This window comes from Schistosoma haematobium, chromosome 4 (genome assembly GCF_000699445.3).
Source record: "Schistosoma haematobium chromosome 4, whole genome shotgun sequence".
NCBI lineage: Eukaryota > Metazoa > Platyhelminthes > Trematoda > Strigeidida > Schistosomatidae > Schistosoma > Schistosoma haematobium.
In genome coordinates, this window is record NC_067199.1 from 44,001,297 (window position 1) to 44,016,083 (window position 14,787).

General features: G+C 38.6%; 1 protein-coding gene across 2 annotated transcripts in view; it reads right to left on the reverse strand.

Annotated features, from left to right (window-relative positions):
* Positions 1 to 10,374, reverse strand: part of POLD1_1 (DNA polymerase delta catalytic subunit) — a gene marked incomplete at its 3' end in the record, with an annotated part of 40,669 nt that extends 30,295 nt beyond the window's left edge. Inside the window, exons 1-5 of one of the 2 annotated variants that reach the window (XM_051216517.1) lie at positions 9,335 to 10,374; positions 9,067 to 9,286; positions 2,460 to 2,727; positions 1,117 to 1,186; positions 232 to 359 (exon numbers count right to left, since the gene is read on the reverse strand). Coding sequence is in view for 1 of the 2 variants with exons in the window: in XM_012938482.2 (XP_012793936.1) it covers positions 232 to 359; positions 2,460 to 2,727; positions 9,067 to 9,286; positions 10,230 to 10,291 (678 nt within the window). The remainder of the gene's footprint in view (positions 1 to 231; positions 360 to 1,116; positions 1,187 to 2,459; positions 2,728 to 9,066; positions 9,287 to 9,334) is intronic. The other variant, XM_012938482.2, reaches the window with a different exon arrangement.
* Between the last annotated feature and the right edge of the window lie 4,413 nt (positions 10,375 to 14,787).

The window sequence follows — 14,787 nt, forward strand, 5'->3', positions numbered from 1 at the left end:
CAAAAATAACCCCTTCCTATTAGTTTGAACGTTCTGAGCCTGATAGAAAGATAACTCGACTGCTGGTTATACTTGATATTTGAATTCCGAATAAAAAGTTTCGAACCTTATCTCACTTAATAAGGGGATTGGGGAGACAGATATGATACTAATTGGGCATTATACAAAGTAGATAATCATGTAAATAAATTACACTGACAAAAAAAGAGACCATTTAAACCATAAACTAACCTGTAATGAATAATCAGCAAATGATAAACCATTGTCTAATATACGTTTAGCTGGTGCAATTAAACGTGGCAATGCCAAAGTAATACGAAGAAATGGTAGACTACGATTTCCATGAAAACCATATACATCTATAGAAGTTATAACAAATATTGGTTTGAAACAACTCGTATTATTAGGAAATCACAATTTGTGTTATTGAGCGCTTAAATTAACATATGTTATGACAAAACTATGGTAGCTCACTATTGCTTGACCACTGAGAAGTGAATTAGTACCACGTTTATCCTTGGTACTGATCGAATTCCATGAATTAAGCTAGGGTGTAACTACTACTCTAAGTTAGTCGATATTGTGTGTATTGCATTGTACGATGTAGTCGGGGGGGGGGTCTAGGTTTTGTGCTAGCTGGTACTTGTTAGTAAGGCATACCTGCAGTATTGAGGAAACTTATGACTTCTTGTTGGATCTGAACCCTCACGTAATGAGGTCTTGATCTAGGGGTTCTTGTCGACTACTGTCAACCACTCAAAACTATGTTCTGTCACAATAACCGTACAAAACTGAAGAGTATCACAAAGAGAAAGAAATGGCTTTCAGGGTATTTGAAAACAAGACTTCTCATACTTCATAAATACGTTTAATAAATATTATTAACTAAAGATGTCGAGTTTTATGCCATTCTATATCTATCATCAACTAACAATATAAATCAGTCGGTCAGCTATAAAATCTGGTATACATGGTATTTATCAAAGTCGCAAAACTAAATCGATACAGCAAAATCAAAATTGATGGAATGCATGACAAATAAGTTGGAATCATAATAATAGTAGTTAGTATCAATCGTAGGAGTAAAGACTAAACACAGCGAATATGTCCCCTTACCCAAAGTCAAATATTGTCACTTTATCCAACATGGTTTATTGGTAAACAGAGACCGCATGATGGTCTGTACCTGGAATGAATCATTTTAAAATATTTGATTTGTGAGATGGTTGCAACACATTTAATTGTAAGCAACTAAAGGACCAAATTATAGCATAGTAGTTCAACTCGTTCTATTTTATTACTGTTAAACATGGCCACCCACAAAAGAGGATCTTCATAGACTAAGAGCATTCGATCATAACTCTCTTTCAAGCATCACTCATATCTTTTCGGACAAACCAGTGAGCAATTCTGAGGTCAGGTATAAAGTACTACGTACGTATGACAAATCGATTCATGAGGTAGTGATCTTTATTAAGTGAACTCGTTGGCAAGTGTATTGAGTATATCCAACTACCGCCTATATCGACGACACGCGATCTTATCTGGTGTGGGAGTTGGTTGAAAGAAAGTTAGGAGTATCAAATCAATATAGGGTATCAGTAATTGAAGTCATTGATAACTGAACTGAGCCATGTTAATAGGTGTAACCTAAATGGTTGGGATTTGAGTGATTATCGTACCAATTATTAAAGGCTTTGGGTGACATTTCTTAGGATCGTTCTCAATGGGGTAGGTTCACTCACCCTTCCTTAATAACTCGAATCCTGAAATCGTATACTTTCTTTATTTTTCTGTACTAAATCTTTCCCACTACTGCGGTGTATGCTACTTATGCTGAACGACATAAGTGGTATGTAAGAACATTAGGAAGTGGAATGCCCGTTAGCGGAAGATTGGAATGCAGAGAACATAAAGAGAATTGGAGAGCAACCAAAATAACAACAGAATTAGAGGAATAATAAAGTATGTAAGGGACAACGCGAAAAAAATGTGGAAATAATTTATTTAATGTATGGTTTCCATATTTGACCAAGACACTGTAATTCTGCATTAAACAATAAATTAGTTTTCCCCACCTGAGTTTCCGCTCACTACATTTCTGGTACTACTACTGATAATGTTACTAATCCCACTACTCTGTGATTAGTCTTGAAATGATTTTACCTTGCCGTGATATTCTGGTATCGCAACTTGAACCGATGGACATGTGTCAAGGTTAACGTTGAGTATAACTGACTGCCTAAACCACTTAATATGATCACGATTTAAAAGAAAAACGTTCTTAGCTAATAACGTCCAAGAAAATCAGAACATTCAGAGTCAACTTTATCACTAAATAAAAAGCTTAGAAATATCAAAAAAGCAAGTATCAAATACTGCTGTAACGTTCAAAAAGAAAACGCAGTAGGATGGAAAATAGAGGAATAGCATTTCAAATATCAATTAAAATGACTTACTTCGTTTCTCTTCACATGTAACTCTAAGTACGAGGTGTTGCAATCCTTCAAACTCTTTTGACTTCTCTTTTAATAACATAGAGTTTAAGGCTTCACGAAAAGCATTCAAATGATCGGTTGAAAAATCTTTCGGTGCTGGTACATAGAAATATGGTAGAAAACCATGCACATGCGCACATACACTATGACCCTTTTCAGTTATACCGAACAAACGTATAATTGGTACAGGACCTTGAGTAGCACCAGGCATACCAGTTAGATGTTCACCCTGGAAAACAAGATAAATCATTACAACCTTGTGAAATAGTTTTCTGACTACAAAAGAAAACTACGCAAATCCGTATTAATAACATGTAATACAAAACGAGTTTAACATGAAAGAAAAGACTTCATTCATGAACACAACAGATTATCATAGAACAATAAATATTTCCATTGTCAAACGACATTCCATATGGATGGTCAGGGATGAGTAACATATGTATTAACCGCTCCAGTCAATTTAAAATTACGATTTAAGTACGCTTAAAGAAAATAGATCAATCAACAATACTTTTTAAATTAATTGTTTGAAAACAAAAGCATCATTCAAAATCTATGTGAACTTTAAAACCTTTTATTAAGGAAATATATCTCACCTGTTTTTTAGCAACTAACTAATAATATTACTTGTTAAGTCGACTGAATAACTCGTCAACTATACATAAATACATAGCATTTTGTAAGTTCCAGACACAGTGTAGCATATATGAAAACAGCATATGACTTGGAAAATTATGTCCTACTCTAGGACTATTTGTCTAATGGTGAATACTTGACGAAGGTAGAAAGAGACATCATAATTCAAATCGTTTTTATTACAGTAACATATCTTGATGAAAAAGAATTGGTGAAAATTCTATGGGTAATTTTGACCGTCCAGGTAAGGTTCTACGGTAAAGTGTACGCTGCTTATTGTTAGAATTCTTGTCAAATTACTTTAAGCGAATCAACTTCGTAAACATAATGGAGAACAGTGTATTTTTATGTAATACAATATATATGTAGAAAAAAATGAGGTAGGGCACTATAAGTAGGTGAAATAGAAACTGAAAATTGAATAAGTGAAAAGTAACCAAGCCCCAATTAAAATTCGGCTCCTAACTCGAGGTACCTGGAGAATGGCGGGAACAGTGTAAATTAGAATGAATGATCAATGGCAAGCATCCTAGTCCACTACTCTATCGTATTATCGGATTAACGTTTCACAAGTGCCAGGATTTCTGAATCACATCATTTCACACCGAAAACATATTGTAGTTTGGCATGTGTGCCGAAAGAAAATAACAACACTATCCACATGAGCCATCAGCTTCCAGGAAGGCCTTACTAACTTTCGTGCACTGAGCAGATACACAAGCTGTATATAAAATATAACGTATAGCCTTCAATGGATGAAACAGAAACCTAGGACTAGGGAAGTAAATACATATCAAGTTATCGGACTGTATATTTTAACATGTAAAACATTGAGATGTACATTTTAAGTTTGACTACAGATTAATGTTGTTACATATTCTCAGGAATGAACACAACCATCTAGACCTGGAACATTTATCTTTAATTCACTATGGTAAGATAAATTTTTATAAGGCGAAAGGAAGTAACGCAGATGTAGAAAAAAGATTTCCAACCCAAAGTGGTCTAGCCTCTAAATTACAGACCTGCTCAGATTATAATGATAAATCAGAATAAAACATGTGTGATGGGTGATTTCTGAATCGCACTGTTTGTACAAGAGTTAGTGAGAAGACATGGATGTCAATAAAGAAATAGATAACTTGAATTTCTTGCTTACAACTCGACAGTTGGAATTCAAATCTATTCAATGCATCAAACTGACCCCGAGTTTGTTACGTGGGACTGTGACTTATTGTTGAATACCCTGAATTCGCATCAACTTACTGAGTTGTATTATTACTCATTCCAATAGTTCCTGCTAAATCGTCTTTTTTGCCGCTTGCCAACTAATCAGTTGTACGATAACTATTCTCTCTAACCTCAAGGCCTTTCAGTCATAAATGAAACTCATGCGTTACGAGTCTCGTAGCTACTACGTGACCTAGCATATCAACCCCTAAACCTAGTTTGAGACGAACTCTTTGTAGTACATACGAAGTAATGGGCAGAAAATCAAAGTCACAACAGCAAATGACTGTCAACAAGTATAAAACTCAGAAAGGCTGAATTTATACTACATATCACTGAAACGACAGTTACTAAGCAAAGTATTTCATTAAAACACCTACAAGATAATGAAAAATGAAGACGACATTATACAGATGCAAATCCTCAACACTAAAGATCGCAAACGAGTCACATATAGCTACTGAATAACTGAATCGAAGAAAGTAATTAAAACTATTCAAAACACCATTTATTTATTATTTATTTGAACACATGAATATTGGTACAAGAGAGCGCCAATATATATGCGCCACACAAAACAATGAGAATTCGAAGAGAAGTAGAAAAAAAAACTAAGGAGTGCAAAAGAAAAAGAGAACAATGACGAAGAGATTGGTGTAAGGTAGTGTGGTAGTAACGACGGAACGAAAAGGTACAATCAGAAGAAATCTTTCAGGTAAAGGAGACACAACCACTTTTTTATGAAGAAAGTAAAAGAAGGTTACAGCAGGATCGCCACTGGCTTCTATTCTGAGCCATATCTGATAACGTCTCTAGCCACTGTGTAGCACCATCTCTCAGACCCCAACCAGGGAGTCGTGAAGGACCAACAGAAGCCAGTCCTTTGCAGCTTTCTTTCATCCCACGACACCATGTCATGCACTGACCACCTCTCCGCTTCTTCCAACCAGTCCCAGAGTCGGCAAATAATGCACGACGTGGAATTCTCTGGGACGACATTCGTAGAACATGTCCAAGCCACAGAAGTCGGTGTTTCAAGATGGTGACACCAATTGAATTATCATCTCTGTGCCCGAACACACGATGCCGAACCTCTGCATTACTGACATGGTGTTGCCACTGAATGTCAGCAATCCTTCGGAGACAGCGATGATCGAACACAGAGAGTCGTCTAACGTCCTCAACTCGGAGAGGCCAGGTTTCACAAGCATAGAGCAAAACTGCTCTCACCGACGCGTTGTAGATCCGACCTTTACAGCCAGACTAACATCACGAAGGCGCCAAAGATGGCCCAGATTGGCATAAGCCGCTCTGGCTTTCACTATACGTGCATTGATCTCATCACTCACACCCCCACCAGCACTTATGCAGCTACCCAGATACACGAACTTCTCGACTACTTCTATCTGCTCACCATCCAGGGTGAGTACAGGATTGGGATCCTGCCAGTCTTGTAGAAGTACTTTGCACTTCGAAGGTGCAAAGCACATACCATACCTACGGGCACTGATTGTCAACTGATTAAGTGCGGATTGCATTCCTTCGGCATTATCGCACAGTAAGACAATATCGTCCGCATACTCAAGGTCGAGAAGTCTTTCTCCAGGCAACAGATCCACACCACCATTACTTACATTCATCAGAGCTGTTTCCAGAATGTCATCGATGGCAAAGTTGAAGAGGAATGGTGAGATTGGGCAACCCTGCCTAACCCCACTGCTCGAATGGAACAATGGAGAGAGGTGGTTGTATGCCCTCACTCTGCCTGAGGTGTTTTTATATAGGGCTTTTAGGATGTTAATAAACTTCTCAGGCACACCCTTCTTCAATAGACAATCCCAGAGAACAGTCCTGTCCAACGAATCGAAGGCAGCCCTGATGTCAAGAAACACTACGATTGTTGGCCTTTGATAAGTATGGCGGTGTTCTAACATTAGGCGGAGGGTGAATATATGATCAATACATCCTCGACCAGAACGAAACCCAGCCTGCTCCTCGCGAGTCAATCTTTCTCGGGTTTTGAACAACCTACGAAGTATGACGGAAGCCGATAGCTTGGACGCAATCGGAAGTAAACTTATCCCCCGATAGTTGTTACAGAGACGACGTGAACCCTTTTTAAAGATAGGGACAACTATCGACTCATTCCATGACATTGGAACACACTCTAGTTCCCAAACCTTTGTAAACAACGCCGTCAATTCCTTAGTCAGAAAGTCACCACCATCTTTAAAAAGAGCCGGAGGTAAGTCATCTGGGCCAGGTGATTTGTAACGCTTCAAGAGTTGGAGTTCCTTGCGGACTTCCTCCTCATTTGGTGGATCAGTCGTCACCGGCCATGGAGGGCAGGACAGTCTGACCGATGTTGCCGGAGCAGCAGGCCAGTTGAACTGCCCTTCGAAAAATTCTGCCCATCGTCCAAGACGTCGATGGATGTTAGTGATTGGCATCCCATCATCCTCGCAGATTGTTTCACTCACAACAGACTTCTTGCTGCCAGTGGCTCGGATGAGCTGGAAGAGCTTCCGGTAGTTACCAGATGCAACTGCTGCTTCCAGCTCATTAGCACGCATCGACCACCAGGCTTCTCGGTCCTTACACAAGCTTTGCCCAATTTCCTTACGTAACATCCTTCGTTTATGGTCAAACTCACGGTCACCCGGAGTAGACCGACGGGCTTCAATGAGTTGTAAGGAACCAGAAGAAACCCAGTGCTTAAAAGCGGGACGTTTCGCAAACCCACAACTGACTGATCCCGCCATTTTCATGGCGTCATGCAATTGCAACCAATGCTCGTCTATACTTTTCGGTGGAGTGGTAGCTAGCCTAGAAGCTAGCTCGGTTCGATACTTACTTGCAACAGAAGTTGCAACCAGCTTGCTAACATCAATCTTTTGGTGGTGGTCACTTCGTTGGCCACTGAAAAGTAAGGTAAGATTGGCGCAGACCAAGGCATGGTCAGAGTCCAGATAGGTACTCCAAAAGGAGCGGCAGTCTTGTACACAACCACGCCAGCGGTAGCTGATCGCGATGTGATCAATCTGAGTCCAGGCTTGAGATGCAGAGGGAGGACGCCAGGTGGCACATCGGCGATGACTGTGCCGAAAGTTAGTGCTAGCCAGAAACAGGTTGTGGTCTGTGCACAGTTGCAGTAGACGGTCCCCGTTATCTGACCTGCGACCAACGAGTCCCCATCGGCCACCTAAACGACTCTCTTCTGTGCCTAGACGCCCGACCTGGGCATTCAAGTCTCCGGCTAGTACTACAATATCTGTCGAACGCACTTTCTGGAGAAGAACTGATAACTGGTGGTAAAACTCATCCTTGATTGCATCCGGGCTGCAATCTCGGAGCGTAGGCGGAGATGACGAAAAGACATCGTTTCTCACTCCGATTTCTTCTCACTTTGATGGAACTTTCTAATCTAACAGCACATAACCGACTGTTAATGGGGATCCAATCGACTAGTGCTGCCTCAGCTCTAGCGCTTAGTGCGACACCAACGCCAGCAAGACCAGATGAAGATGCCACAGGGTCCCCGGATAAGCGCACGTAAAACAAGCTTTTCGAAGCGACAGATGGAGATCGAATTTGTAGTACTTCGCCAGAGTCTTGAATACGGGTCTCGGATAGACAACAAACATCAATATTAAGACTTTCCAAAGACATAGCCAGCCCTATCTGTTGTCCGACCTGCATAAATGTGCGAACGTTGAAGGCAGCCAGTTTGAATGGTGCACGTGGTTTCAGAAAAACTGCTTCAGTCCTCGTATTCGGTGGTAACATACAATTTTCAACCGGACAGTGACTCGAGAACGTTTAGATACAGTCGAATTTCCACCAAAGACGAGCCGCTGTATAAGTATAAAAGAGGGTGAATAATGTGGAAAATAATAATAATAGTAATAATAATAATAATAATAATAATAATAATTACAACGATAGTAGTAATAATAATAATAATAGTATTAATAATGACAATAATTGTAATGATAATAATCTGAACCAATTGTTTGTTTTTCAAAGCGAGAAAGGTAATTTCCATAGGCATAAAGAGTTCATCAATTTGTGTGTGGGCTGTGATACTGCCCGGGTGCCCAAACCGAAGCAGGTGGTTTTCTTAGGGGGCCACTCCCCGAGCCTTTGACCTAAAGGTCTAACCCACAAGGCAGTGGAGCATCGTAAGGAGATGCAGTCCCATGGTAGCCGGTGACCAACGATTGGTTCATACGCCATTTGTTCCCGCAGGATACTGGAGCCCATGTGCACCATAGGTTAAAGCGCCGGACATTCGCTTTTCGTCCTCTCATTTTCGTAAACAACACCCCCGCCACGAGAAGGCAATGAGTAGGACTTCCCTGGCAGAGGCTGTATACGCGTGGCCATGTGAGAGCATTTCAAAACACCAATTGATGACGGCAATAAAGAAATAATCTATCAAGCTTAAATGATATGAAAAACAATACAAACAGCATGGAAATTGTCTTCTGTTCAAGTAATTTGGTGATTTGACGAGTGATGTGTTAATTGACTGGTGGTATGAACGTACAAAGTAAAAATTACAATCGCCTAATAAATCAAACTACTTCAGTCAGTCAGTCAGTAACAACGTATAACTTCGTACGTACAATAATTTCAACTCTTAGACTCGATAAAGGTATGTTTGGAGTACAATAAAATGTTTTTTTTTAAAACTAACTTTATAATGTGACACATCAAACTGCTGGAAAATAATACTGTCCTTATTTGGATCCAACTTCTCCAACCTACGTCTTGGCCAATGCGAATTCGTTAGAAAGTCTAGATGAGACAAAGCAGAACTTTCGTCCACCAAAGCTATATCTTCAGTCTCGATGTCATCCAACAACATTAGTTCCTGCTCGAACTTTGAGGGTTCTGGAGTATCATCGTGGTTACCTCTGGTTGAAGAGAAATGAACATTTCAGTTAATGCGAACTGAATCTTACTGTCAAACTGATATAAGTCTGTATAATCCATCCTGATATAATTAATCATAACCTAAGCAAGCCTATTAACCAACAAATATGTGACTTATCACACGATGACACATTGGTCAGGTTAGATTGATTCACCTGATGTAAGCTTAAGTAACTGTATTGATTTACTTGCCAAACCTGGATTTGGTGCATCACCTTCACTACTGATCACCATAATACTTATGGAACACCATCCAACCAAAATCACTGTCGAAGAAACTTGGGATTTGGTCTAGTACTGTAAAAGCGTCGGTTCAACTGCTTTGCAAAGAAATACGAAACACCCTTTTACTGACTGCCTCGTACGAGCCTTAACGATAAAAAGGGTCAAATCGTGTTACGAGATGAGAACCCAAATCAAGCCATATTATTTAGCACGGTAAAAACAGGCGAGGTAATAGTTTGTGGGCGAACCAATCAGATAAGAAAACGAGCTTTAGACTTTGGGGACTAGTTCACCCACTGGTTAGGTTAAATAGCATTTCGACATCATAACTGTCAGTTCGTGATAAAAAATCGACTATAAATCCTAACCCTAACTTTTAACTCCCAACCCTAATCCTAGTTAATATTAATAATAGTAACCAAAATTTTTGGACTCAAGATATCTTGAAAAATGCATATGCATTTTTCCAAAGTCACACAATGGTTTTCCAATGGACGTGCAGACCTTACTTTCAACAAGACTGGTACTAATCACTAAATAACCCTTAATTTTTATTGATGTTAGGTCCATCACATATGAGTTTGGTTACACGCACGTGTACTCTCGATGCTAATGCTGAGATATTCTTATCTCGAAACTACCACGATATCTACAATTGGTAGGCTTAAACGTTGCACAAAATCACTGCACAAAAACTACCTTGGTTTTTTAAAAGAACTAGGTCCTTTCTGAGGGACTAATGAAGGACGCTTGTTGGACATTGCTGTGATCTTTCGTAATTTGGACAACGCGCTTCCCAAACGAAGGTATAGAAAACCTTGAGAGAAAGTGTTCAAACATTAAAGCACAACTGGAACGTAAGACAAAGAAGACACATAATGTCCAAGAAACTGTTGGGAATAATAGTAGCTCTGTAGTAGTAGTTACAGCTCTCCCATTCTGTTTCAGGAGTGCACCTATCCACAGTGGTGATGCTACTATATTGAGGATGTAGTGTTCAGCTGGTCAAACTTCATGGTCTAGGAACTTCAAAGTTTTCTTGATGTCCTTGTGTCATTGTTTCCATGCTAACTCTGAGAAAATCAGAATTTAAACATATATGTTTCATCTGAAGTAACATCAAAGACTATCAACCAATTTACTAAATTCTGGGGAATTCTTAGTGCTTGAATAAGTGGGACTAGACCACTCACGCCACGTTTAAACTTTCTGCCTCTATAATATAGTTTAGACAGTTGATACAATTAGGTTGAACTAGGCATTTGTGGAACTTATGTATAATATCGGTACTAGTGCACTTATTTGTGCAACTAAACTAACAAATCTAATCTATTATTGTGTACTTGCCATGATTTGAGTACTTAGTCCATTTAATATTGCGTCGAAGTCTTCTGATTAGTTCTGCCGTGGTAGCCAGTGTAATCGTTAGTGAGTACTTGTAAAAAAACATATTCCGTATGGTGGTAGAAAAAGAATTGAATATAAAGAGGGAGGATTTGCGATGACTACTCCTGAAGGGCAGATCCATACAATCTTTATGATTCCACCGCATAGATGTGCGCTGATATTTACTACTTTTCATCAAACATCCAGCGGTCAATGTAAATCTTCTAGTTTGGCAGATGTTCGGCCTCGTGGATGACTTTTGATGATGGTCTACGACAATTTAGCTGTTGCTATGACCTTACAGAAATATTTATACCACTAAGGAGTTCAAGTAACTTCAAAGACCACATAACAGTTCTACAATGTGAACTACGATTTAATCGTGATAAGATTCAGTACCACTAGAACCTTTAACAGTCTGATTTATAACATTCTGAACTGTATCAGGTAAGAACATCAGTCCAACAATTAAGAAGTCGTACCTAAACCATCAGAACAGTGAATCGGTAGTAGTTAGCTCACTCGAAACTTCATCTCACGAAACTCGTAAAAATGTATCTTTTAAGTCTATTCTAAGAAAGTATTACATCCTTCACAATCGTTGTTTCGTTTCTTCGGTCTCTTAAGTGACTTGACTTTAAAATCATGTAAAATCAATCTACGCTTCAAGATGATAAGGTCTTTAAATATGCCTAAGTGTACAGACAAATGTTTTCAAACTTTTCACGGCCTGAGAACGCTGTAAGTTTAGATCTTTGATAAGGATGTTATCAAAAGAATGGACGTACAAAGGAATGAAAACTTTGGTTGATGTAGGGCTCTTTAACACTAGCATTGATGGGCACTAAGAGGAGAACAATGGCCCGACTACTAAGTTGTTTCTTGAACAAAATATCCGTTTCTCACAGTGATCTGTCACTTGGTAACTTCCCAAGATTATTAAGATCCATGTTTGCAGAGATGCCGGTCAGAACTTCGTAATGATATCAATAATTAGTGATAGTCCCGAATGGAGTAAAAAGTAAACAACATTCAAATATGAACTTTGGTTTGAAGTACGCTGAACTGAGATTATATTGTGTTACTAATAAGTATATTCCAGATCATAGAGTTGGTATGCAATGCCCAATCTGACAGGCATACAATGAACTTAAGTGGAAGACACACAATTGACTACAGAAACTTAGATTTCAAGTTAGGCTGTGATGGTTGTGCTGTTTGTATAAGCTAATGATTCTTTTGTACTTGATGACTGTCTGATTTGAAATTCCAAATACAATGCTTTCGATCGTGCTCACTTAGTTCTATTTGCCTTAAGTACTTTATTTCTGGGATTCCCATTTCCTATAATAATTCAAATACTTCTAATCATCACATAAACTTGTGTTGTCGACATTATAATAGATCACAACAAACGTAAGAACACTTCGCATTACAAATTTTCTATTACTTACACCCAGCACATAATTTAGACGTTTTTGAAATTTTCATCAGCTAGTAATTCATTAAAAATTAGATACAATGAAGGAAAAGAAATTTTGTGATTTTAAAACTCTCACTGTGATTAACCGGAATGCATACATCACTTACCTATGTTGCAGTAGAAATTTGCCTTAAGTCTATATATTTTCCCTTTCACTGAGTCGGTCATTACTGCATATTAGAGTGTATGTTTCATTAAAAATGTTGTTTCAATTCATAACTTTTATAGTGTTCTCGTTTTTCACTTTGTATTTTTAGCTGATCTGCAATGCCATTGTAGATCATCATCATTGATGATCTCTGTCGAGTGATTGGGGACCTGCTCGAGTTAGACAGGAATAATGTGGTCAACAGCTAACGTTGAAGTCACACCTTGAGGTCAGCACCTAAAGTGGATTACCCCTTGGCCGTATCAAGGTACTATGAATGATTTGAGGAGCGTACAACACAAAGAACTTTATTACAGGAATATATTGTTTAAAGTAGGTACATGTGAAAGTGTGATCACCACCGCATATGCCAGTCCATTGCGTACGATTAACTGCGCGTTGGTTGTGCTAGACTTTGACAAAGATCGATGATCTGTTCGATATCCAGTGACCCAGATGATCTGGCTAGGGCTCAGTGGCATTTCACTGGCTCTACACCATGATCATGGTGTGGTGTGTGCTACTTATATCGACATGAGTAGTATATGACGTCCCTCGTGGACAACAGAATGTCTGGCGGCAGAGAAACAAGATAATCGAACAGTAAAGAATGGGAACAGAATGCAATTTGTATGAAAACGCAAGAACAATGAAGTCTGAGTCATTATGAGATAATTGATGAACATTTTGCAAATTACGTATTTAATATTTGTTTGTTAGACTTTATCAACAAGTCCTGTAATTTTGTGTCAAATACATTTGATTGTCCCCACTGGTGTTCTTGTTCGCTACAATAGCAGCCTTTCACTGATAATATCAGAAGCTGTAAAAATGAAAATATGAATATTACATAGCGATTATGTAACATTCCTCCATTAAATGGATGGGACAAAGACATTAGATACAACAGACACTACAGTTACTAAGGCCTTAAAACACTGCGTATAACACCAGTAAATTACATCTCATGAACATGAGACAAGATTTGAACAGAATTGCTGAGAAAAAATTGGATTTTTACTATTAAGGTTAGAAGTGTAGCGTGGCGACGAGTCGAAATTGACTATGAACACCGCTACCAAGAAACACGTGCCAGAATAGATCAGAAGGCGAAGGTTGGACGTAACCAAATAAATCCATAAAATCCCCGAGAAGCCAAATATCAGAAGATAGTTAATGGACCAAATCGAGATGTATTCGCTGGCGATCTCGTGGCATCGAAAGGATACCGAGATCGTGCCAGAATACAAGCTTGGTTACAGAACGTAACCGAATTCGCGCGAAGTTACAATCAAAGTGTAAGTAGAGGAATGGAAGCCAAATAAAGCTGTCATTAGCACAGTCAAACAAAAGCACATTAAAACAAGCACTGGTACAGTTGGTTATAATAATAATTGCTTTTATTAAACCAGTCGTGTTCTCGTGATAAATGTGAGTCACTACAGAATTATTTGAATTATTATAGGAAGTGGGAATCCCAGAAATAAAGTACTTAAGGCCAAATAGAACTAAGTGAGCACGATCGAAAGCATTGTGTTTGGAATTTGAAATAAGAAAATCATCAAGTACAAAAGAATAATTAGTTCATACAAACACCACATTTACATTTAAGTTGGTTAACATTGCTAGGTCATATGGAACTCAAAAGGACTAATGAATGCCAAAGTATGATATAGTAGAACTTGAAATACCGGTCATGTTATATCCTAGTGAAGATCAAATTACGGGTATCTTCGGAGACCTATTAATGAACTAATATTATCTATATATTCTTATTGTATAACTACTTAGTAGCTAGATTATATATATATATATATATATACCCCTTATTATAAGCTTCGTTCTAACCTATAGATTATTATTATACGATCTATACTCAGTTTATTAATTACTGTTTCCCACGTTCACAGCCTTTTTTGGCGATATTTTGTACGAATATTATTTCCTGTTTTATGGTGCATCGCAGTCTGTTTGTTTGATATATAAACCCAGTATATTTGAAATAAATGATTCTCATAGTGTAGGCTGTTATTGGCATTCTGGACTCAGCTGGACGGGTTAGGTAAGCAACGGACCAGTAGGACGCTAGGCTGATCAGACCGGTCGCACGCCATTGGTTTAGTACAGTATAAGCGCGAATAAGTCGTATTTTGATTGGCGAAGAGATTGCGTGATAACTAGCCGGGCCATAAAGTCACGACAGTTCACTTCATTGGCGTAATAAATCGGACATCAATTCA